The sequence below is a fragment of the Neolamprologus brichardi genome, chromosome 14 (genome assembly GCF_056152115.1).
Source record: "Neolamprologus brichardi isolate AB-2024 chromosome 14, ASM5615211v1, whole genome shotgun sequence".
In the NCBI taxonomy this organism is placed as follows: Eukaryota; Metazoa; Chordata; class Actinopteri; order Cichliformes; family Cichlidae; genus Neolamprologus; species Neolamprologus brichardi.
In genome coordinates this window covers 2875310-2898356 of record NC_142117.1, presented here as the reverse complement: position 1 = coordinate 2898356, position 23047 = coordinate 2875310, and the positions used below count along the sequence as shown (strand labels likewise).

Sequence of the window (23047 nt, the reverse complement as noted above, 5' to 3'; positions counted from 1 at the left end):
TCCGTCCCTCTATTTCTCCTCCTTCAGTCCGGCGACGCTCGCAGACCGCGCCGCTTCGCGCTCCTATTTGCTGATGCTCCGTGGGCGCTCGGCTGCTCCCCTCCTGCTCTGACGGTGTGTTTTGGGGCAAAATGTGGCCACGGGCCGGTCTGCGTGTTCTCGACGGGATTCACGAATTAACGGCCGGCGGGGACATGAAGCAGCAGCTGGGGTAACTCACAGGGTACTATGGTGGGACCTCCCGGGAAGCCAAAAGTTGGACTTCTCCGCCATGTCAGCTTGCTCCACAGAGGTAAGCTCGTGTTTTATGAGCCATAACTGACACGAGGAGCGCAGTTTGTCTTTCTTTCTGTGCTGTGGAAACTTGCACTCGCGCATAATCGCGAGTTAAGCCTGACAGAAAGGAGCGTCCTCACTTTGGACGTTAACTTTAGCGTCGCGGTGTCCAAGAAAAGGACGAGAAGAAACGGAAGCAGATCAAAGTAGTTTACGTGATCATTAGTGAGCAATCTCATCATTCTAATGAAGTGAGTGTACCGAGCCAAGTGCTTGTTTGCAGACGTCAGCCGGACTCTGGGGGGAAACACGAAAGATGCTCTTCTAGTCGTGACGTAGCAGCTCTGTGTCCTGTGAGCGTCCCAGGAGAAGATCGACGGTCTATAATTAACTAAGGTAGACTTGAGCCAGGGGAGACGAGGCCTTATGCCGCTGCTGGGATTTGTGGAACTCCATTACACAATCAGATAAGAGTCAAAGGACTTCTAATGGCAGCATAAGCTCCACAGACTCGCTGCACAATGGCTCCGTTTACTAAAAAGTGCTGTTTAGATTCCAGATATTCCCCAGAGGTGGATTCAAATCGCTCTTCCCTGTTTACTGATTTTATCAGAGAACTCTTTGTAATTAAACAAGTAAAAGTCCAAACTAGCAAATATTAGATTATGTGATGTGCTTTTCAAAATAAAATATTCTGATTGACTTTAATTTGCTGTAATTTGCGATCTATCTGCTTTCAAACAAAGCAGAAGCATTTACTGGGAGCACATAAGCTGCTAAATTCTACAATCCCACATTACATATGTAACACACAGTGTGTTTTTATTTCAGAGAAGCAATTTTAGATTCCAGCTGACCAGACACGAGATAAAAACAACAGCTCGGCAAAGTGTCTGCAAAACACCTTCAAACCTGGTGCTCCAATTGTTGAGTTGAATGTATATGCACCTAAAAAGCGTGTATTCAATTTTATTTATACTGTGCCACTTCAGAATAATTCTGTATTTATTAATTTAATCTAATCTCCCATGTAGGAGATCTTCTGTAGAATAAGCTGGTCGTCCTTGTCTAATGGCTCGTGTCTCTTTCTCCAGACATGGATCTTACCAGGACTTCTGCTGGCCTGAACACAGAGAGGTGGGCCTGGTGGGCCTGGGCAATCTTCCCCTGACCAGCCGCCGCCATCATCTTATCGAGCTCCACACACACACACACACACTGCAGAAGCCTGTGTTTGAGGCGACCCACCCCCACAGTAAGACAGCAGTCAAAGCAAACATGACAGACAAGGTGAGTTTTAGCACGCCCAAAGTCAACCCCCGACCCGCTGTAGCTCCTTTCCTCCCCCCTGAGCCAGTGGACATCATCCGCACTAAGGCCCGTTCGCGGCGGGTCAGGCTCAACGTCGGCGGGCTCACACACGAAGTGTTATGGAGAACACTCGACCGGTTGCCCCGAACTCGTCTGGGACGGCTACGGGACTGCAACACCCACGAGTCACTGCTGGAGATCTGCGACGACTACACCCTCGCCGAGAACGAATACTTCTTCGACCGGCACCCGGTGGCCTTCTCCTCCATCCTCAACTTCTACAGAACAGGAAAGCTTCACATGATGGAGGAGATGTGCGCTCTGTCTTTCGGACAGGAGCTGGACTATTGGGGCATCGATGAGATCTACTTGGAGTCCTGCTGCCAGGCGCGCTACCATCAGAAGAAGGAGCAGATGAACGAGGAGCTGAGGAGGGAGGCGGAGACGCTGCGGGACAAGGAGGGAGAGGAGGAGGACCAGGGCTGCTGTCCTGACAAGAGGCAGAAGCTGTGGGATCTGCTGGAGAAGCCCAGCTCCTCGATAGCTGCAAAGGTAACGAGCTAAACACAGCCGGCACACGTGATTGGATGCTAGAGCGTGAATGAAACCTGTGATAATGTCTCAGGTCACATCCAGGTTTCCTAAAAGTGCACAAGATGATTTGTCATTTAGCTTCAAAGTCGCTGCACCACACGTGTGCTTCATGTGTCGAGGGAAAGATTTCTGTTTAATCAGTGAGAGCAAAGTTTCAATCGAGCAGATGTTTTTATTAATCTGATGAAAAGATTCAATCATTTGTTTTCAGGAGGTTCACAACTGTGTCTGCGCCGTTTCTGTTCAGTGATGTTGTTCACTGAGTGTTGGACACACTGCAGGTTTACTGTGCCTGTTTTATTGTCTGCAGCAGAGACAGCACATACACAGCTCCTCCAAGCAGAGCTTCAGTTCATTACTAACGATGTGACAGCAGAAAACTGGTCTCTTCTTCAGTTTAAGAAATACAATAAGAGTCCAACAGTTAGGTCTTTATATATTAGGAGACTGACACAAGTTTAGTTTTTTAACCTGTTCACTGAAACATTTTCCAGTTATAGCTCTATAACAGACGTGGACATGATGTGTAGACTCCCAGCTTTCATTTCGAGGGAATCCACATTCAAATTGGATGAAGAGTGGTTAACATGTGGTACGCTCTTTTTAAAAGGACCAAAAGCAACTGGACAATTGGCTCAAAGGCTGTTTCAGGTAGGTGTGGGCAGTTCCTTCGTTATGTCTTTGTGCCTGGAGCTGATTTGAGGTGTGGTGCTTGTATTTGGAGATTTTGCTGTGAACAGACAACATGTGGTCAAAGGAGCTGTCCATGCAGGAAACAAGCCGTCCTGAAGCTGCGAAAACAAACAAAAAGTCCATCAGGGAAAATTCTACAATAGTGGAGTAGGAAAATTTACAATCTGGGACATCCTGAGGAAGAAGGAAAGCTCCAAATGTCTGTGATGATGATGTCTGTGGAAGACAACAGTGCTGGAAGTAGAATAGAAGTAGAATATTCTTGAATGACCAAGTCAGTCACCTGATCTTAACCCAACTGAGCTTTTCACGTGTTGAAGACAGAAACAAACAAACAGCAACTGAGAGCTGCTGCAGTAAAGGGAGAGTCAGGAGGAACCTGGATCTGCTGATGTCCATGAGTTCATGACTTCAGGCTGTCATTGTCAGCAAAGGGTTTTCATCCCAGTATTAGAAATGAACATTTTATTTTTAGTTATTTAATTTGTCTGATTACTTTTGAGCCCCTGAGATGAAGGGTGATGTTAAATAAATGCTTTAGTCTTTTTGTTCAACCCGCTGAATGAAAGCTGAAAGTCTAAAGTTCAACTGTTTCATTTAAAATCGATTGTGCTAATGTGCAGAACCAAGATCAGAAACAACATTGTCTCTGTCCTGATATCTGTGGACCGAACTGTACGTGAACCTGCGAGAAGAAGAGACAAGAACACAACAGAAGAATTAACAGAGATGTTGTAACATCACAGTCACTGTAAGCTTAGGAAAACCCACTCAGTCCAAAATAAAGATATAAAGATGGTGACAGTGGTTCTGCAACACAAATGAGCTGTTGTGGGGTAGTGGTAGGTGAGGTCCATGGAGCAGTAACTCAGCTTGAACCTTTCTGGAAAGACTTCAGATGGAGCCACTCTCACAGCTCGGCCTCTATCAGCGAGTCCACGTCTCTCTGACGTCTGCTACACTTTAAAGTCATCCACACAGCAGCTGGTAGTTTGTCATGACCTGTCTGAGGGTGTTAGGGTGGTGGGGAAAGGATGTTACCTTCACATATGGTGACATACCTCCAACTCTATATTATTATATATATGATCTAACTGTAGGAAAATGGGAAGAAGAAACGGCTGTAAGTGAAGAGGAGCTCACAGGGAGCCAAGAAATCAGGGGGTGGATTTTATTAGTGAGTCCCAGTTTCTGTCTGACTGACTGAAGAGCTTTGCGTGCCAAGAGTGAGCAAGCAGGACAAAGACAGACTTTTCGTAGATACAGCTTCAACAAACTGCTTTATTTGCTTCCGTCAACATGAGCAAACCCAACGTGTACGTCACAGATACGAGGATAGAGACAAGGCGTCGCTGGTTGTCATAGCTGATCAGATTTCCCGTGTTTAGATCGTATCGAGCAGATGGAGATGGCTACTTCTAGCAGATGGTTTCATAGTTGGACTCAGTGAGAACGTCTTTATCCTCCACAGCAGGAGGAGGTCATGATGGAGGCAGTGAGACAGAAACTGTCGTTATAACAGCTGAGTCGCTGTGACACGTGCATTTTACCTGGGAAGACTTTTTGTTTTCATGTTTTTACCCGACAACGAGATTTTGTGCTCATTTTACAAACAGTCTTGTTACTTTTTAAACTGATTTCCATCAATCAAATAAAAGTAACACACATAGTGAGTTATAGCTCACATCACTGATGCAGGACGAAGTGAAAGTTGTTTCATTGCATGGCGATCAAACAAACCAAGCTTTATGTCGCACATGTTTGTGCGGGTGCTAATGGCTGACTGTGCACAAAGCAGCAGCATTAGCAACAATCACAGAGTATTTTAATCTGTGCTCCTCAGTGCTCTGGACGCTCGAGCACTTTCAAAGCACCATCCTCTGTCATGTGGAACAAAAGTGTCTCTATATCACTGCGACCTGGAGCTGCAGCCTCCATAAACAAAATCCAGCCTCAATAATTTGATGATTAACTTTTAGGACCGAACTCTTGTTCTTTTTATTGCCTTCAGTGCAGATATTATATTCAGATCTCACTGCGACATCACAAACGTTTAGCTGATTCGTTTCTGAAGTTTAAGACTTTAGGTTAGGAAACATTTATAGTGACCAAGATAATCTATGAACTGATTATTTCTATTAAATTAAAAGAACAGAAACATTCAATTTAATATCCTCGTATCCTTTTCTACACCATATTTAAGCTGTCTTATATATAATCATTTCCTAATCACCTAACCAAGTTAGTAACAGCTAGTTCTTCCTTCTAAAAATACAACGGCGCTGGCCTTTAGCAGAGCCATGTGACCCGGCTGGAACCGTAGTGTCAGCAGGAGGGAAGCCGCTTAGGCCGCTCTGCAGTGACACCGGCCATGTAGCCGTGATGCAGCAGCGCTTAACCAATAGGAGGGCCTCTTTCCGGTGACGTGAGCGGCTCAGTGCTACTGCTTATTAGAAAAGAAGCATCACCTGGCTATTTGTAAACCACTGCGCACAGTTTGTCGTGTCCAGATGGTCGGCTGTACGTCCACCAACAATAGTTGTACTTTTATTGGATAATATGAGTATTAAATCTTTAAATAATAGAGATTAGTTTCATAAACTTTACATAATCTGTATAATCTTCTTATTTTTGGCAGAGATGTTTTAGCATGTCCTCTTTGCATCCTTTGTTTGACGCACACTCAGGCTGTAGAGTTGGGCTTCCACATGTATTTAAAGCTTTTTGTGCTCCATTGTTATATGATCAGCTGTGCATGCACTTATCCTGCACACAGTTTTCTTACGCATTATTATTAGTCCTTTATTTATCCAGGTAAAACCTCACTGAGATTAAAAGACAGTTATGACAGCACACCTGTAACGCAACTGTCCATGAACATGAATGCAGAGTCTGACTTAGGAGTCTGGCTTAATCTCCTTTGGAGCTTTTACCAGGACTGCTGCTGCTGCAAATAGACTCACTGTTGGCAGGTTGGGTAGTCTGTCCTGTCCACTGTCTGAGCTGCAGTGGGGAAGGTGGTGGAGCTGGATCAGGAGAGCAATGAGACAAAAAAGGCTGCAGGCCGATCATGTATGCAGCACTGAAGTATTGAATGTATGTAATTTTATGCAATTATACAAACGATATAATGTTTTTGCTTGTGCAGTAACGTCACAGACTGAATCTGGCTGCAGTTTCAGCATTCGTCCATTTTCTTCTGCTTGTCCGTTCAGCATCACTGATGACGCTGATGACGCTGAGCGGTGCTCTGCCAGTCTGTCACAGGCTCACACAGATGTAGGCGACCATTCGTTCAGACACGGGAAGGCCTCAGCTAGCCCGTGGATTCAAATCCAAACCTACTCTGGTCTCCAGCCTGACACTCAGAACTGGTTGGATGAAATCCAGTCTAGAAAAACTGATTGATAAGAAGAGCGAGATCTTTTTTGGAGTGGAGAAAATGGTTTGCTCACTTTGTAGTCAGGACATTTACTCATTATCATCAGATAAAGAGACACCGCATGCTGTTTAGGCTAGTGTGTTAATGCTTTACATGCTGGCTTCACCTGTTCACACAATACCTGTCTCTCTGATAAACCACGGGTCCACACCTCAGCACTGTACTTTTTGACCTTTTGCATGCTTGCTGGACCACACAAGGGGAAAGTCTCTGATCCCAAAAGTTTTTTACAACCTTTATGTTCAACAATGACCTTTCACAGTCATGGCCTACTGCAGGGAGCTTCAGTGGGCTCAGCTGTCCAGCCTTCTGCTCGTTTGCCTGCAGAATCACTTTGTGTCACTTTGACTTAAATGTGTTCTTTATTTAGCAAATTTCATGTATTCATGCATTCTCTCACCCCAACCAATCACAGCAGATGGCCCCGCCCCTCCCTGAGCCTGGTTCTGTTGGAGGTTTCTTCCTGTTAAAAGGGAGTTTTTCCTTCCCACTGTCGCCAAAGTGCTGCTCATAGGGGGTCATATGATTGTTGGGTTTTTCTCTGTTTCTATGAAGCGCCTTGAGGCGACTTTTGTTGTGATTTGGCGCTATATAAATAAAATTGAACTGAATTGAATTGAATGTAAAGCTAATTGGTTGCGTGTTATATCTCAGCTTGAAGAGTTGCAGCGTTTCTGCTCAGGACTGATGTGCCTCACTAGCATATCAGCTGTTTATACGTTGTATTGTGTGCAGAGGAGGAAAGTCCGTCGATGATATGACACGGAGGCTTTTTAAGCCGACGGGATCAGAGACAGAATTAAAAGACTGTCCATTAGACTTTTGACAGCTGCTTCCTGCCTCATCTTTGACTGTGTCCTTGTATTTTTCTATTTAAACCTTTAAACTGTGTTTGCTTACATTTAGGTCTCCATTAAGTAGATTATATAATAATAAAAATGATGGGATTAGTGTCTGATCCACATGTCTTAAAGTGAGACAAAGGCTGTAAATCCAGTTCGCTACAAAAGGATGCATTCTACTTCATGGGTTTGTTTGTGTGTTTCTGTGCACACAGTTTGTTAATGATGTGTGGACTCGTGTAAAACGCTGTAGAAGTGCAGGAATAATCCACAACCAGCTGTGAGCTTAAAGAGAAACGAGTCATAACACACTCACAGCCACTTTGCATGGGATACCTGTGTGCATGTAGCAGTTAGTCATCATTTCAACACTTGAATGAAATGTAATATTCACAGTGAAATGCAGGACAACACTGAGTCACTGCTCGTGTGTGTAAAGTGTCTGGTTCAGCTAAATAAGCCTGGCAGCTATAAGCAGCTACTCAGAGGTCTATAGTTTACTGGCCGTGTGCCTTCACGTAGGAGCGGCAGAGTGATGTGTATTCACTAATGTAGCTTTCAGTTTGAAATGCTTCCATTCAGATGGGAATTTATGGCTGTGGCAGCACGGAGCCCAAAAGCCAAAGTGGTTTTTCTTCAGCAAAGTTCAGCCTGTCAGCTGTAAATCTTTGGCACACATCTGCACAGTGAGTGTGCAGAGCTAACGTGCTAGCAGCCTGTTTCTGCAACTGTAGTTTCATCAGTATACAAAAGCCACGAGGCATTACTAATCTGTCCTGTAGTAGTCAGGTCTTTTATTTAGAAATGTTTGGTTTCAAGTAAAAGTACTGCTTACAAAATGTTACTGCAGTACAGAAAAAATAGATCAAAGTACTTCCAGAAGCTTGCTGGATTGTTATTCCGCTTTATTGCACATAATTTATGGACTTTTTTAGATTTAGATTTCTTTGTATGTGTAGACTATTTGGGCCCATTAGAAATCTTTAGATACAGTTTACTGAGAAAATGTTGATGTATTCAGTCCTCATGTTTCCTGCTGTAGAGTCGAGCAGTGAGTTCAGCAGCAGCCTGTTCTGAGATGTGGTTATCACAGTCTGTCATGATGATATGATACGATCCACCAGCTCAAACTAAGATTTACAAATGCATATTTCTGGGTAACAATCTACAGAAACACACACCAAGGAGGACTTTACAAACGCATACATCCAAACCTCGAAACATACGCAGCATATTAAGCTCACCTTCACACGTCTGACATTTTCTCTTTCAAAACACTTTCTGTGTGTACACGTCCAACACGACACCAGAGCTGGGCTAGGACTTTTTTAAAAAACGTAGAACTTTTCATAATGCTGACAAAATAGTAAAAACAAATAAATGAATCCTCTTACAGAAACATGTAGTTTCAAAATGTGGAAAAATGGGAGCTATTTGGGCGACCGTGGCTCAGGGGGTTGGGAAGCGTATCTGTAACCGGAAGGTCGCCGGTTCGATCCCCAGGCTCTCTGTCCTGGTCGTTGTGTCCTTGGGCAAGACACTTCACCTACTGGTGTTGGCCAGAGGGGCCGATGGTGCGATATGGCAGCCTCACTTCTGTCAGTCTGCCCCAGGGCAGCTGTGGCTACAACCGTAGCTGCCTCCACCAGTGTGTGAATGTGAGAGTGAATAGTGGCATTGTAAAGTGCTTTGGGTGCCTTGAAAAGCGCTGTATAAATCCAATCCATTATTATTATTATTATTCCTCTTTCTTGTTACAAAGACAAAGCCGAGACGTTTCTTCAGCCTGAGCTTCATATCTGTGGTCTGACTGGGCTACATTCACATCAGCATCACGGCCAATAAGTAATTATTCCAAAACACCTGAACTGACTTGAGTTCAGTTATGTTAAACGCACAGCACCGTGGTCAACAGTTGCTTTAAATGTAGCTGGTTTGTGGCAGTTTTGACTCTTACTGTTTCACTTATTTAAGATGTCGAGCTGCAGGCTGGACAGGGTGCCTGATGGCGAGAGGCCCCAGATATGAACCTCATGGAGCTGCCCACTGCACAGAGTTTCCCTAAGACGAAATGAAGCATCACTTGTTTGTTCACAAAATCACGTGCAAATAGAAACATTGTTTTTATAGTTTTGGATTTCAAATGTTCAGTAAGACTGAGAAGAATCAAACGAGGGCTGTAGAACATCTCGAGTAATGAACGTGGAAACAATGAAGCTCAGAATCAACTTCAGTGTAACAAGAGATAAAAACAACGTGAGCCATGAAAGCAGCGTCTTTAAATATAAACCCTGTTGACCTCTGCAGAAACAGCCACTATCCAACACATCCTGCGCCTGTTGTTCCACAAATAACTCCACGTATCGATCACAGCTTGGATTTCTCTGCTCAATCACTTTATCCAGTCTTTCACTGCAGCTCGTCTTCTTGTTCTGTAAACTATCAGATTTCCATTTTGGTCACAATCTGAGAGACATTTCTCCTCTTTGTCTCCTCGTTTTTTGTCGACCCCTGCCGTGAACATTTTTCCCTCGGACAAAAATAAAGTAAATGGTCTGTATTTATACAGCGCTTTACACATCCAGTCATCCACCCACAGGTGATGGCAGCTACATTGTAGCCACAGCCACCCTGGGGTGCACTGACAGAGGCGAGGCTGCCGGACACTGGCGCCACCGGGCCCTCTGACCACCACCAGTAGACAACTGGGACTGTCCAAGCCGGGGCTCGAACCAGCAACCTTCCGATTACAAGGCGAACTCCCAACTCTTGAGCCACAATCGCCCAAAAAATCTATGCAGTATTACTGAACGTGTGTCAATTCTGCAGCAGAATTTAGTGATGTCTTCTCATGAAACTGGTCTGGTAATTCTGTTAAAAAGACAATCAAACGGCAATCAACACAGGCTCTTGCCTCGGTGTACGTCTGCTGTTAGAGGGGGAAACGTTAACCGACAGCTGAACGTGCAGCTGAGTATCTGAGTCCATTCACAGTCACTGAGCTCAAATTTGAACTGGAGTCAGAATCTTTTGTCCAGCGTCATTGTGTCCTTTCAAATTATAAATCCTGTTTTGTTTCCTTACTTGGAATCGTTCTTAACAAACAGACTTTTTATCTTTGTGTTTTGTTAGCTTCACAATCATGAACCAAATAGAGATGACATGCAGTACCCATTACACCGACTTTTCATACGTTCACTTAAAGAGATTCATTGTGATGCGTGGAGTCCATTTCTTTGTCAGTTTCTGAGCAACTGAATGTCAAACGTGGAGACTCACTATATGGCTTCTAAAGCAGCTTGTCTGTTCTCGGTACTGCTTAGAATCTTCCCTGAGTGTCAAGGTCGCAGCATTTGGCAGCTACTAAGCCATTAAGACGCTGCAGGGTGGACACCGTTTGATATATCTGCCCTGTGCTTTGTCCCTCTTTGACTTTCTATTCATCTCCTCTTTCTTCTTTCTCAGTGCTTCGTAGTTTATTCCCAGTTTTTACTTTTGTCTAAAATCTGTAGTGATGTAATGCTCGGTGTCTTTTATCGTTACCGTGATTGGCCAGAAGCTCCCCCACTGAAAATAGCTCAGATAATCCATCACATGGTGTCACAGACACCAGGACAGTTGTGGTGGTGGAATAAGAACAAAACTACAGATACAAAGATTAATGATGTTCCTTTTTTAACTGATCATTTCCTGCTCATCAGTCACACAGTGTTAGCTGTCAGTAGAGCGCTCAGTCCATGTTCCAGTGTTTAAATAAATAACTCAGCACGTCTTTAGTCTTAAAATTTGTCTATGTGGCCCACACACTTTTAAGTTTAAAACAACTGCACAAGCATAAAAACTGTTATATTTATCGGGGTTGGAGTGCTGCTGACCTCCGCTGAGTATCTCGTCATGCTTTGGGATTGTCAGGCCTTCCATAGAGGCTTCTCCAAGGTAGTTACAAGATGTGCCCTCGTCCAGGCCCCTGATGAATGAGGCTCGGCCTGACTCTGATAAAACTCTACATGTTGTAGCCTATTCTGGTTAACACACATCACACTGAAGTCACAAACAGTGCAGGAGGATTAATTCAATTCAATTAATTTTATTTATATAGCGCCAAATCACAACAAAAGTCGCCTCAAGGCGCTTCATAGATACAGAGAAAAACCCAACAATCATATGACCCCCTATGAGCAGCACTTTGGCGACAGTGGGAAGGAAAAACTCCCTTTTAACAGGAAGAAACCTCCAGCAGAACCAGGCTCAGGGAGGGGCGGGGCCATCTGCTGTGATTGGTTGGGGTGAGAGAAGAATTAGGCTCTGCAGCCGTCCTGGGAATGTCTGTTTCAGAGTACTGAGAGGAATTCAAGCATCGTTGATAATCAGCATCATTTCCACACACCGTCCAGCTGCAAGGCAAACAGTGCAAGAAGTTTTAAATGTTCCCAAGACAAAGTTTGGTCTTTGCAGAAGCTTGTCTCATTTCAGCACTGTTGCAAGTGATGTTAAACACAAGGATGGATGACAAGCTTCTATTTAATGTACATGTTGCTCATCTTGTTACCAAGCTCACATTAAAGATAGTTTATATGGTCAAATTAAATTTGATCTTTGAAGGACTCTGGTGACACTCAAGCCTGCTCAGGTTTACAGAACTAGTGTGCTAAGCATCTGTGACTCACCATCTTTGTGAGTCGGTGGGTTCCATCATTGACCACTCTCAGAAAACAGCACTGCTATATGGCTGTATCCCAATTCAGGGTCTGCAGCCTTAAAGGTCGCATTTTAAGGCCGATTACGTCACAGCGACGCAACGAAGGCTGTCCCAATTCGAAGGCTGCTCGAAATGCGGCCCTCAAATGCGTCCTTCATTTCCCTGAATTTTAAGGACGTGGCGGTGTAGACTTCGTGGCCCAACATATCCCAGAATGCATAGCGCGGCGGTGGGTGTGGATATAAAAAAAAACTAAAAAGTAACTTTGTAAACTAAGTACTGAATATTATGTCACTTATTTATGTGCAAATGTTTAATAACGAAGAACATTAAAACATTACTGTTGGCCACATGTCGGCAAAGTCATGTGACATTAGTGACGTTTGTACTAACTTGGTTTTAAAGCCTTTACTTTAAAATATACGCCGTTCAATAGCTGAGCTTAATCAGAGAATGATCAAAGCTCATGTAGAAACAAACAAATGAACAAAAGATTTTCTCCTTCATTTCTGTCAAACAAAGCTGTATGAAACATTTCCAGCTGTTAGTATCATGGTTGCTAGGCAACCTGGGCAGCGCAACGGAGGCTAGACCGTCCCATTTCACAAGCCATCGTGAGAGCTGCAGCTCTGTGAGCAGCAACCGTGTGAGTCAATAAAGTTTGCTGCAAAGCATGAACTTCCACCCGGGTCTGCCGTGGTCATTTACAGTGGTGCCGAAACCCAGGAGTGGGCCAGCAGAGGGTGGAGCTGGTGCAAATGGTGGCCGAGCTGGCGGCCACGCAGCAGGAGCAGGCGGCGGTGTGGCGCCGCTGGTGGGAAGAGCTGCAGGACCAGACTGAACACCACCTGCAGAGGATGGAGTATCTGGCGGCGCTGACCCGGTCCTGCCCGACACCGCCGCCACCCCCGCCGGCGCTCCCCCAATGGCGCTGGGGTGGAGGAGATCCAGTCTGTTCAGGCGCCCGTGCCGGCCCCCAGGTTGCGACCGGCCAGGACCCAGCTTGCCATCGCACCCATAGCCGGACTGCCTGGTGGGCCGATGGTTTTTTTTCGTTTTTATTTCCGATGGTTTTGGGGGTTTTTTCCGTAACGCTATAAACAATGAAAGGTGGTGGATTGGCCAGATGCTGGCAGATGTGTAAAAATAACTCAGTTGTTTGGTGGTGGCTATGGCAGAGCTTCCACAGATTCAGTAACATTAGCAAGTGGTGGAGGCCAGCAGGTGCAACATGCTGGCAGGAGGAGCAGAGACCCGAGGTGGTGAACTGAAGAGGGGGTCAGATATGAACCAAGTTTAGGTGAAGTTTATTTTCGTTGACTTTTTACAGTCAGTTACAATAACTCGTACTGTGTACTATAGCATGATGGAGTTTCTATACTGCTGGGCGGGTGCTTTTATTTTATTTATAAGGTTATTAGAGTTTCCAACCGTCCCGTAGAAAAACAGAATCGTCTCGTATTCAGAGAAAATATTGCGCGTTTGGTATTGAGGTGAAAAGGAACAGTTTGTCCCGAACTTCAGCTACAATGAAAAAAGACACAAAGCTGGATTTATTCTGTCTTTGCTGCACAGCTGCCTCTTCTTCTCTCATTCTCTCCTGTTTCTACTTCAATCATGAAACTGATCAATGATCAGCTGATCGTCTCTCTCGTTTGTTTATCGCCCACTTTGCACCAGAAAGAAGAAACCAGCGGATGTCGCGTTAAACAGCAGCAGCGCCTTTAAGCTTGATCAGCTGTTGTTAGAATTGATTTAATATTAATTTCTAGTATCAGCTGATGTTTGCTGGAGCCACAGCTGTAAAGCTGCTGGTCATGATGTCGTTTGGATATGTGGTGAGAGGGAAACATGAAGATGAAACCAGGAGATGTCCTTACTGAATCATCAGAGCTAAACAGGTGATGGAGAAACAGGTTTGCCTTTTAGGTGACATGGATGAGTTGAAGTTATGAACTGTTTCTGAGAGACAAATAACACCAGGATCTTTTTCTAAGTAGCTGACAGCTGGTAACTGTGCAGGGGCGGGTCTAGCAAAGTGTTGCCAGGGGGGCAGGTAGGGCATTAACAGGGAGAGGGGGCACAAAGAAATACTTTCTTATTCTCATTTAAAATTTCTCGCTTTTAACAAATAATTATCTGAATCTTACAACAAACGTTTTCATCTGATGTAAAATGTATAGAAATCCATTATTGTACATAATTTTTTTTAGGGTCCCATCATAATTTCTTCAGAAGTAACTAAGTACTGTACATGATGCCAGTATTTTCCCACATTTTCTAGATACTGCACCAGTACTGTGTGTAAAATGCCATCAAAAAGTCAGTTTTATTCTTTCTCACCTGTCTTTCTGTCTCCTTTCACTTTTTAAAGGTTGCCATGTTAGAAAGAGAATTTTGCCCTGCCATGCTGTTTATTGATGTGGCAAATGAATGGTTTATGAAAATATATCTAAATCTGTCATCAGTAATCAGTAATGATCATGTCTCACCTCTATTTCAGGTTTCCACCATGTGTTGTAGATAGTTCAGGAGGTTAACTCGACCAACAGTCTACTTTCAGGTACTGTTTAAATACCAGAATAGGGAAGATGGTGTAGGTTTAAGTTTATTAGACTGATACATATATACCAAGAAGACAGTGTACATCACTGTGACAACAGTGTTTGTTCTCATTCAAAGGCTTTATGGTTTTTCCTGTAATACCTGGTGGGCTGGTCTCTAGTCAAAATGCCTGGGACGATTTTTTTTGACTCCACTTTTCTGTCACAGTTCTAACAGTTACCGTGTTTATGCTGCATTTTTTATTGTGTTCTGAGTTTGTATGGCTGCTATACTGGCCTCACTGGTCTCCCTGTGAAAGATTTGGTCCCAGTAGAACTCCCTGGTTAAATAAAGGTCAGATAAATGCAGGAGCAGTGTGGGAGTTATTCCAATCTTGGAGCACTTGGAGCAGTGCTTCAGGAGGATGGCTTCTTGGGCTCATTATTACAGGCTGTTGGGTCCCAGTAAAGCCATAGTGAGGGCTGATTCTGATCTGTTTTTTTGGAAGACAGAGTTTCCAGGTACAGGTGGAGGTGTTGGGTTTGGTGGCTTTAGAATCACTTCCTAACTGTTCAAACACACTAACCCTGTCAGTAAATGGACTGGTTCTTCTATAGCGCTTTTCTACATGGTTCATTCACTCGTTCATACAAGCACTTTTTTCCTACACCTCAGTGCTTTCTGTCTGACAGTCACACACATTCGCACTCCAGTGGAGTATGAATTGCAGCACTCTTGGGTTTAGTACCTTGCCTGTACTTAAACATGCTAGCTGCAGCAGCCATGGCTCTGCTGCTGACAAGCGTGGAATGAAATCTTTGTTTTGTTGTGTTTCATTTGGATGCAAATACTTTAAAAGTAATCAGTTTTTTCATGTGACATTTGTATCTTTTGTTGGTTGACCGTTATCTACTCCACTGACACACAATAAGTTTTATGTGTTGAAGCCACGGAAATGTAAGCTAACAGGAAATTGAGTTGTCCCCAGAGAACAGTGCGGTGGTCTTTTGTCAGATGTATTTAAAGACAAATTTTTTTTATCTTGCATCGTCTATTTCCGACTGTTGCTTGATTCTTCCTGTTGGGGGAGGAAAGAATGAGTAACCAATTCCAACCTCTCTCTATCCTTTCTATGTATAGCAGCGCAATCCTATTACAATAAACCTGAAATGTCCTACCAAGGGCTACACTGAGAGGACTCAGCACACACATCCTTCAGCTTCATTACTCTGCTTTCCCAGTTAGAGTTTTTAAATTGGCTATAAGTAATAGTTGAATCTCCTCGGTCACTTTTTCCATTCAGTCATTCTCTGAGAAGAAGGTTTTATCTTTAATCTGAATTAAAAAGGCGACAAAAAGGACAAAATTGTTTCAAAACCAAGTAAATCAAGTGTGAAGCTAAACACGCAAAAACTAACTTTTGTTTCCATTTTCCACTCCAAAAAAGAAAGGCGAGTGTTTTTCGGTGTTACTCACTTTGTTTTGCATCTATAGTAGTGCTTTGTCAGATTTTGGAATCATTTCCAGTTGCAGTTAATGTCTGAAGGTTTGTAGTCTTGTGTGTTTTTGTGTTCTCATTAAAATACAAATCTAACATCATGTGAGCACATCGCCGTGATTTTCTGAAGAGACACAGGAAACACTGTAAAATGTTTTTTGGGGTTCTTTGCAGGTTGAATAAAAGCTGTTGTCTGTTTTGGCAGGTCTCCTACATGACAAGTTCCACGTGAAAGTGTCCGTGCCAGAATTTTTCACAAAGCTGCTTAAAACGTTAAAGTCAGCGTCTGTTTGCTGTAACCTTACAAAGAAAAAAGCAGAAAATGCCAATATATGGTGATGTGTAGATCATAAGAGCTTTTCATTTCTGCTTGGACGTAATGAACAGATGAAAGTTAAGGGCTGACTGTCACTGTGGATGCACAACTTTCAAAGCTAAATCCTCTTAAGGGCCTTAATCAAAGAGGCCTGACCTTTAGTAGCTTTTCAAATAGCACCACCTTCAGGACAAAGTTGGTACCACCATGAAGGGTAACAAAAATGTCTCATTTAGTCTAAGAAACCTTTACTCTAGGATGTACACTTCAGCGATTAGTAGCAACAAACAGGGTTTGTCTTACAGGCACAGAAACAGATGTAATAGACTTTTGTCTGTAGACATGTATGAAGCTAACGCTATGCCCAGCTAATGTAATAACCTGCTTTTGTCTTGCAGATCCTGGCCATGATCTCCATCCTGTTCATCATCATTTCCACAATTTCACTGTCCCTCAACACTCTGCCGGAGCTGCAGGCTGTAGATGAATTTGGCCAGTTCAGCGACAACCCCAGTTTAGCCCACGTCGAAGCCATCTGTATTGCCTGGTTCACCATGGAATACATGTTACGGCTGCTCTCAGCACCCAATAAGTGGGTCTTCATGAAAGCACCACTGAACATTATTGATTTGCTGGCAATACTGCCTTACTATGTGACCCTCTGTCTAACTGAATCTAACAAGAGCGTGCTGCAGTTCCAGAACGTGCGGCGTGTGGTTCAAATCTTCCGTATTATGAGGATCTTGAGGATTCTGAAACTGGCCAGGCACTCGACGGGGCTCCAGTCTTTGGGCTTCACTTTACGAAGGAGCTACAACGAGTTGGGCCTGCTGATCCTGTTTTTAGCCATGGGCATCATGATTTTCTCCAGCTTGGTATTCTTTGCTGAAAAGGATGAAGATGCTACAAAATTCACCAGCATCCCTGCTTCGTTTTGGTGGGCAACCATTACTATGACGACTGTCGGCTATGGTGACATTTACCCACAGACCCTGCTTGGTAAGATTGTCGGAGGGCTTTGCTGCATAGCAGGCGTGCTTGTCATTGCTCTTCCTATTCCAATCATTGTGAACAACTTCTCAGAGTTCTACCGAGAGCAGAAGAGGCAAGAGAAGGCCATCAAGAGGAGGGAAGCTCTAGAAAGAGCGAAACGGAGTGGAAGCATTGTTTCTATTAACCTAAAGGATGCTTTTGCCCGCAGTATGGAATTAACAGATGTGTTGGTAGAAAAAAGAGAGGACAGTAAATGTCCCGTTGAAAATCACCTGTCACCCAGTCGCTGGAGCTACCACAAGCACTACCACAATGCAGAGACAGGTAGCCCTGGCAAGTCTCAACAATACCAAGAAGTGGCCCAGCAGGGCTCCCCAGAGCGATTCAAGCCCACGTCGAATAAAACTACTCCTCAACACCTCAGTGCAAAGCGGCTAGAAGATACTTACAACAAGACAGCAGCCATTCAAGAGCAGCAGGAAAAAATTCAAGAAGAACAGATTGAGATGAAAGAGTTCTCATCCACTCTGGCCCAGCAAACATCACCTAAAGTCAGTCGTTCCAGGGAATCTTCAACGGCAGCGGATAATTTTGCACTGGAAAGAGGGGAACGAAGCTCACTGCTCCCCAGTGTTGAAGGAGGTCAAGCTGGTACTCGACATCAGTGTATTCCACCTCCCTTGGACCTAAGTCAGATCAGCAATATGGAGGTAAAGCAGGGCCCTGATAGCATTCAGCCAATGACATTCATCAAAGAGGGTTTGTATGAGTTCACGTCTAACCCCAAAGGAAGGTTGACTGGGGATCTGAATTTGTTGTCACAGAGTGCAGAAAGCTCTGGGATGACCACAGCTTTGGAAGATCATGGTAGCCCTCAAAACACAAGAGCCCTGAAGCTTGACTTCATTGCATCTAAAGATGATGTCCTCGTGGCAGTGATGACACCTGTGGCGACACCCGTCTCCACTGGCTCTGCAAAGTGTGCTCAACTACTTACTGACGAATTGGTTTCCAGGTTTTCCCCGTCTCCCAGTTCTACAACACAGGAAACGAAGTCTCCGCTGGCTATCCTGCAATCTCCGTCCCTGGCTCAGCAATATATCAGTCCCAGCACCCCCAAGGGGGGAGGTGAAAGCTCAGCAGGCAGGAGCTTAGAAGGTGAAGGGCAGCTCAGTGGCTTAAGCCACCTCGGGAGGAATCACATGGAGACATCTACTGCTGGCTCGGGTGGTGGTGCTAGTCCATTGTCAAAAGCATGCTCACTCAACAGCACCCAAGACCTAGTAAGTAAGGAAGGAGTGGCCGATGGAGGATTAGAGGAAGCAGAACAGAGAGTAGAAAAACGAGAAAATCACATTGTTCTGGATGGAAGCCGAACGCCGCCCTGTGAAACGAACATGTGAGCTTAAATTTAAAGAAAAATGCAGACAGGGCCAAGGCAAAGCAAAGGCTGATGGGATGCTTGACAGGAAGTACCAGGAATAACCTATGACAGATGCTGTGTGTGTGAGCATTGGACTTTTTGACAAAGACTTTAAAGAAATCTATCATAAAAGCTGCAACTCTTCTTGAGTGCAGCGCGTCCGATCTCACGACACATTCGGACGGTCGTTCCTTTTTTGACCTTGGTGCTGCTGTCATGACTTTATTACTGGAGGACATTCACAAGCACACGCATGCCTGACTGGGCACTGTTTGAACTTGAGTTTAAGTGACACCGTGTGGTGTCAGTGTTACTGATTTATTTTGTTTAAATGAGACATGAACAGTGGCAACCTGACCTGTGTTTTAGGCCTTGTCTGAATGATGATATTCGGGACTATCCTGAAGAGTTTCTTTGTACGTCACTGAGTCAGATATTCAGTTTCCTGACACTTGTTTCCCAAGGCCTGATTTGAATGGACGGTTATACCAAGTAAAAACAGACCGTGAAAGGAAATTATATTTTTTATATTTACAAATTTTAAAAATCTATCTTTTGCAAGACTTGCAAGAAAAATCAATGATCAGTCATTATTCTGTGTTGTAGATCTTGCTTACTCATCATTACACTCTTGTAACGGGACAACCACAAGCACATGATACAAGACAAAAGTCCCACATAGTACTGCATTGTCCAAAAGAACATATGTATCTGCTATTGAGCACTGTGATCTATGCTCTAACTTTAAGTATTTCTATATATTTCAGTTTTATGTTGTTTTTGTTCTTGGTTACTTTTTGTTGTATTTTTCTTTTCATTTTTCTTGTTCCTCAATATGTGAAATGGAGATAAAATCTCTACTATATTCACTGATGGAACACTGTTCGCACAAATTTCCATCCATCCATGTTCTACTGCTTGTCGCGGGTGAGAGGTCGGGTATACCCTGGACAGGCCACCAGTCTGTCCCAGGGCTTCCACCAATGTCCAGCATGAAATATCCTAACAATGAACATTAGTCAAAAACAATACAAAGCCATAATGAGACACACGATTTGAGACAGAAAGACAGAAAGGAAAGCTCACACAGACTGTGGGCAGTTTCCATGATTACTCACTCGTGGTTCATCATACACTGCTTTAATTCCCAGTTCCCACACATACTGTGTGTGAAGGTTTGACGAACCTCAGATCTGACTTTGTTTTTGGCTTCTTTATCAACACAGGCGCATAGTGAATTCAGGAAAATGAGTTGTGGAAGTAGTAATAGAGTTCATGAAAAGCAACCATTGTCTTCTTTCTTTATTTTTGTCTCTGTGAGACTAGTGTCTTATCATAACATCAGCCCTATCTAATCGTTTTAATCTCGCTAGTGTACTCACCAAGCTAAGAATGAGATCTGGTAACATGGAGACTTTCATAAAAGAATAAAAAGGCCAACAAGTCAGCCATCAGGAGTCATATTCAATCGCCCTTGTTTACTTACCTAGTCTTAGCATGTTTCAAAGAATGTGTCTGGTTTGAGTGCCGTGCAGCAACAGGCTGTTTCTGGTCACGCTGTTAAAAACTGTTCACAGCAAGCCGGAGTAAAAGCGGCCAAAATGTGACTTAAAGTAAGAATTTAGAAAACTGGAAGCTGTTGGTTTACAGTGAGACGACTCAAATGGCTTGTCTGATAGAAAACACCGTGGCTATTAACCATTTGTTTTCCATGCTTTAATAAATATGACACAAAAAAGCATGTTCCAATACATGGAACAGCATGTCAGAGATAACTAGATATCTTTCTGCAACAGGTCACATTTTGCAGCATGCAAGCTAGCATGCAAGCTAGCATGCTATTTTGACCACACTTCTGAAGATCTCTTGCATCGATGTCAGCATGCTAGCAGAATTCAGCAGCTGTACTCGTCATGTCACGAGTTATACAACAGCTGCCCGAGTAAGACCATGTGGAAGGAGACAAACGAGGTCTTCTTAGTGAGAGGAGGTGCAGGTTCAAGCATCTGGACTTCAGTTATTGCAAAGACACATCACTTTAAACCAAGAATAATTGTAATATGATGAGTGCAGAGAGATAAATAGAGGTGCTGACTGTATTATAAAGGTAGAACAATAGTTCCCTTTGCAGGGAGTCACTTGAGTAAAAAGACCTGACGTCACTTTAAGCATTATCTTTGGGAACCTTTGACATTTTTCTTTTGTGTTTTTAAAGATCAGATTTGCATTCATGTGAATGAACCTGACCGATTCAAATGCACATTTAACTGTGTAAATAGAGCAGCGTGAGCAGGTGGTGATTAGGTCACATGCTAACAGGGGAATGGTACTGTGTTATCTGTGTTCCCTGATGTGCTTATCAGTTGTTTCACATTTTTGTTGTTGGTTAAAACTTTGAGCTGTGTGTTGTTCTTAACATCTCAGTACATGAAGTTTTTAAAAATATGTGCCTTTTCATAAATAGATAATTTATGAGAAGGTGAAAAAAACTGTTAGATGTGGCCCGACTTCTTCTTTGTCTTCTTTTCTCGTGTTGTCTCTTTGTCCTTGTGCAGTAGATATATTTCAATGAAAATCCTCACATTTTCTGGATTTGCGTAACTTTACAACTTTGCATTATTATCTCATCAACGTTATCGCACCCCATAGCTCATAGCTCCAACCTCGCAGTGCCACACTGTCATTTGATTTCATCAGCTGAAAGTAGCACGTTCGGTGTGTGACTCGAGTGCAGCAGCCGATTACTGACGTTGTTGGAAACTGACGTGATATAACATCTAAAAACACGGCTTTTTATGTCGTGCAAGTGGACTCAGCTGGATTTATGTTATGATAAATTGCACAACATTAACTAAATGTTAATTCTTCCCAAATATATATCCAGCCTAACATGGATCAAAACAAACTCAGAGAAGTTTAAAAAGAGCACCGGTTCTAACAAACGTTGGTTTGTCGCTGCTGCAGGTCAGGAAGCATGAGAACAGTGTTATGGCTTTCCACAACCTCATCTCCACTCATTTGAATTGTTATTTATATTTGTTCATTCAGATTGTGTACAGTAAACATACAACTGTAAAGCTTCTCGATCTGTCCTGCCAGCTCCACTCTTCCATCCTCATATACTTTATTGAATTGTAGCCTGTGCAATGATTAGTATGAGTTATTATATATAGCTCAGTGTAATGATAGTAGTTTTGATTCAGTTATCAAAATGCAAAACAAATAAATGTGTTCATGTGACCTCATCTTGTTGTGTGTATTTTTGTGTCTGTATTTGTGAACGCCACATAGCTGCAGCGTTGTCCGGTAGTTTTGCTGATATAACCACTAATCAAAACACTTCAATTTTATTTGCTCAAACATAGTTTTACTTTTAGATTAATTAAATGTTTCTGCAGCATCACACAGTAACTCCTACGGTTTTCATGTGTTGGCTGAGTCTTTCTGAAACGATGAAATAATGTCCTCAAGTTTCTAATCTTTCAGTTTTTATTGTTTGCCAGAAACAGGCCAGACTTTTTGCCTTCCACTAAAATGATCGTTTTCATTACATAACAACAGGTAATTCAATATTCAAAAACAACAAACAAACAAACAAAAGTCAGCTTTCATATATCCTGTACTTTCATTACATGTAAAATTGATTTAGAATTTATTAAATACTACTAAACTAAAATGAATGTTTTAATAATTATATGAGATAACCAGTGTTGGGAAGGTTACTTTTAAAATGTATTCCATTACAGATTACAGATTACATGCCCCAAAATGTATTCTGTAAAGTATTCCGTTACGTTACTCAATGAGAGTAACGTATTCTGAATACTTTGGATTACTTAATATATTATCATGCTGTTTACAACTACATGAATGTACTATTGCTGTGATTTATTACTGTTACTGAAGGTCCGCGGCTCCGAACCGTAGTAAAGGGACCTCTGGCTAATACGGTGGGTTCTGTGTCGGGCTCGTAGCCGAAAACTAGCTTTACTTTGTTGTCTGGGTCAACTTTGCTAGCAGAGACAGAGAGAGGCGTTGAAAGGCTGCTCCAACAGAACTTATTGTTTTTGGAGGAAAACACGAACACGGTGTACAGTCGAGTCTTAATAGCTTACTTACAACTGGGCTCGTCAGGCTCTCTTCTTGGCTGCAGTGGTTATTATTATATTTACATGCTTCCAGCTCCCGTTTCTGCTCGATGACAGCTCGTACTTTTCCTTTTTCTCCCTCCCTCGCTCACAGACACATAACGGGTATGGCAGTCCATTCTCCCTGCAGCACGGACTACACTGCCCATGATGCTACATTCTTTAGAGCTATACCTGTAGCATTCTGCCTGTTAGCTTAGCACAACAACAACAAAAAAAGGCGCTCTTTCACCCTGTAACCATGGCAACCGTAACTGCCGCCTGGAAC

The 23047-nt window shown here is 43.3% G+C and overlaps 1 protein-coding gene across 1 annotated transcript; it reads left to right on the top strand.

The window, feature by feature from the left end:
* The first annotated feature begins 53 nt into the window (after positions 1-53).
* kcnb2a (potassium voltage-gated channel subfamily B member 2a) lies at positions 54-21871 on the top strand. The gene is made up of 3 exons (XM_006806181.2): positions 54-292; positions 1371-2139; positions 16614-21871. The coding sequence occupies exons 2-3, from the start codon at positions 1555-1557 to the stop codon at positions 18609-18611; spliced, it is 2583 nt and encodes an 860-aa protein (XP_006806244.2). The 5' UTR covers positions 54-292; positions 1371-1554; the 3' UTR covers positions 18612-21871.
* The last annotated feature ends 1176 nt before the right edge of the window (positions 21872-23047 follow it).